Source organism: Poecilia reticulata, unplaced genomic scaffold (genome assembly GCF_000633615.1).
Source record: "Poecilia reticulata strain Guanapo unplaced genomic scaffold, Guppy_female_1.0+MT scaffold_690, whole genome shotgun sequence".
NCBI lineage: Eukaryota > Metazoa > Chordata > Actinopteri > Cyprinodontiformes > Poeciliidae > Poecilia > Poecilia reticulata.
This window is the reverse complement of record NW_007615437.1, coordinates 9,936-12,827: the sequence shown is the minus strand read 5'-3', so window position 1 is coordinate 12,827 and position 2,892 is coordinate 9,936. Positions and strand designations below refer to the sequence as shown.

Genomic DNA, 2,892 nt, shown 5'->3' with positions numbered 1-2,892 from the left:
TAATGAAATCAACTGCAGCCAATGTCTTTCAGAAGTTATGTAATTATTAAGATTAGAAGAAGCTGTCTAATGGTGTGAAAGACAAAAGAACACATTACAGACATTAAGTTCTGATGAAGTTTGTACAAATTATCCTAAGCTACAAATATCTCACAGATAACTGTTGAATTGTCTAAAAAATGTGTGGAGTTTGGAAGATCTGCTACAAAATATGGCCACCCACCTTAAATAAATGTAATTTAAACACCGTAGGAGGTGCAAAGATTGACAACTCATTTGAGAAAATCTGAGACATGCAGGAGGGTCACTAAAAAAAGTCACTGTGAAAAGAAAGTCACTGACTTCCTTTGAGAATCTTTAGCACAACTTCAAAATCCATGTTTACTGACAGAGTCTGACTGAGCTTCAGCTATTTGTTAGAAATTTCTGTTCAGTTTCTACTGTAGATTTTTAACACTGGTAGCTGCGTCCCAAAAAGACTGATTAAAAATGGATGACAACATTAGCATATTTTCATTTGTTGAAAAAACTGAATTTTTCTTCTGTTTCCAAATTATGCACTATTTTCTTTAGTCTCACATAAAATTACAATGAAATTCCGTGAAGCTGGTGGTTGCACTGTGAGAAGAAGTTTCAGTACTGTCCATACTGTTACAAAGCTTGTTATATGTTAATTTCTTATGTTACCATGTCCTTTGATTATTTCATCAAATATAGGTGCGATTTCTCTCTTCTCCAAATTCGTCTGCATAGCTGACCAGAGCCTCTCTGACTGCCCTGTACCCGGCGAGAACAACCACTCTTTTTGGTCCAAGATAAATAGTAAACACAGACCCATGTTTCTTGGAAAGCTGAGTGGATGAAAACAGGAGARGAAAATGAAACAGAGATCAAACARGTTTATACATGTTGCAGAAATATTACATAGCAGCTTTAGTCAGAGCCCACCTCACACAGTGTTTTGTAGGGTCTCTGGAGATCAAGCTGCAGCAGGTTGCCAAGCAGAGGCAGAGGCTTCGGTCCTGGAGGTTCTTTACCCGTTTCTCTGGAGGAAGAACCAACAGTCACCAAATAAAGGATGATCAAAAGGAGGCCTACTCCAAGTACAGTGGTAGGACTGGAGAAAAGAAAGAAACCAAAATCCTTCAAAGTCTCCATGCCATCAGCTGCTTACAATCTCCTGGTCTGAATTAACAGCTAAGACAGAGAGGACTTTATGTTCCTGTGGGCAGGGGCGGATCTAGAAAAATATTTATGGGGTGGCAAGAGGGGGGCAGGGGTTTATTCAGGGATGGCAGTATATATACAAAATATTGTTTTTAACTTGCATTGTTTCAAAATGAGCTTCATGTAGCACCGAGGCTTAAATACAATTTCTTAATATATTGTAGTTATTTACTTTTACGTCTTTCATAGTGCTGTTAATTGATATGCATTACTGGACTGGACAGTGCCTATTGGTCGCTATGTGATTCATTGTGTCCAGAAAACCATTTTATCCCAATACAGGACAAGCAGAAATCTGTCATGAAAATATTAGTAGTGCCATCATTTGTTATTAGATATATCTATTAAATACGACTTAAAATAAAGATTAGAAAACTGATGTTTGATAAATTCTCAATGACACAAATCTATAGACAGTTTAGTTTCTGTTAGTTCTGTCAAGATGCAAGAAGGGGTGAATTTCTATTTATATTGGTCAATCGTTTTATTTAAATATACTGTAGGAACAGTAGTTTGATGACTTATAAATATCTCCACGTTTTGCGAACAGAGGGGATTAGTTCAGTTTTTGTCGCTTGTTTAACTTTTAGGAATTGCAGCGGCTGCAGTGCACCACAATAAAGGTACAATGAAGCTGATAAACAGGTGAAGAACCAAACTAGACAAAACCACTTCTGATTGTTTGCCAAGCCACACATCCAATAAAAGTTCCATCAAGCCACTTAATATCAACAATTATCAACCTACAAATAAACTCTAGAAATAGTACAAAATTAGAAATTTAAGAATAAAGTAAGAAAATTCAAATGGATAAAGAAATAAAGAAAAAATAGCTCCAATAACTTCTATTCTGCCTTTTCTCACTCTGTGTCGGCATTACACACGACCCGTTGCCATGGCAACCGAGAAACAACAACTCAACGAGCGGATAGAGCAGAGATTACGGATCAGGGGAATCAACATCAAAAATCAAACATTTCCCACACAAAAAAGAACCAAAAACACTAAAACAGAACATCCAGTCTGTTACAATATAGTCTTGATGTCTATATTGTAATTATTAATAAGTTTTCGCCTGACCTCTGTGGGTGGTTGATTAACTGATTTAAACAGCTGCTCTACTGATGACTTGGTGTGCGGGTTGACCTGTTTTAGTGCTAACGGAACCAAAACACACCGAACTGCGCAGCACATGCTAAGGTTATCAAAGTCAATAGAAGGCTATAGCAACAGTTAGGCTAGTATAACTGACCCACTGCCCACTTGTTCAATGTTTTCTTTAAATTAAAACGTTTTCCTCACCTGTTAAATCTGAAGCCTGTGGAAGTCAGCAGAAAAAGACGAAAAAGATTTGAGTCTTGTTTAATTCTCAATGTCTTCCAAGAAAAAACCAAAAAATGGAATGAACAACAACTGTTGGTCACTTCACACCTCACCTTCTCTCCTTCAAAATAAAAGCATACATTCTGGTGTGAAATATATACATTGTATCCGCCGTCTTGTTTAATTCTCAATGTCTTCCAACATAAAACCAAAAATCGAATGAACCACAACCGTTGGTCACTTCACACCTCACCTTCTCTCCTTCAAAATAAAAGCATACATTCTGGTGTGAAATATATACATTGTATCCACCACAATATATACATTGTATCCGCCACAATA

General features: G+C 36.9%; 1 protein-coding gene across 1 annotated transcript; it reads right to left on the bottom strand.

Annotated features, from left to right (window-relative positions):
• Positions 1–692: 692 nt before the first annotated feature.
• LOC108166050 (cytochrome P450 2K1-like) lies at positions 693–1,375 on the bottom strand. Its single transcript, XM_017303594.1, has 2 exons — positions 949–1,375; positions 693–851 (listed from the first exon to the last, which is right to left on the bottom strand). The coding sequence occupies exons 1-2, from the start codon at positions 1,156–1,158 to the stop codon at positions 708–710; spliced, it is 354 nt and encodes a 117-aa protein (XP_017159083.1). The 5' UTR covers positions 1,159–1,375; the 3' UTR covers positions 693–707.
• Between the last annotated feature and the right edge of the window lie 1,517 nt (positions 1,376–2,892).

Coding starts and splice junctions, on each gene's coding strand:
- LOC108166050 (XM_017303594.1), bottom strand. CDS start 1,158: ATGGAGACTTTGAAGGATTTTGGTTTCTTTCTTTTCTCCAGTCCTACC. Junction 852..948: donor CCTACAAAACACTGTGTGAG/GTGGGCTCTGAC, acceptor TCATCCACTCAG/CTTTCCAAGAAACATGGGTC.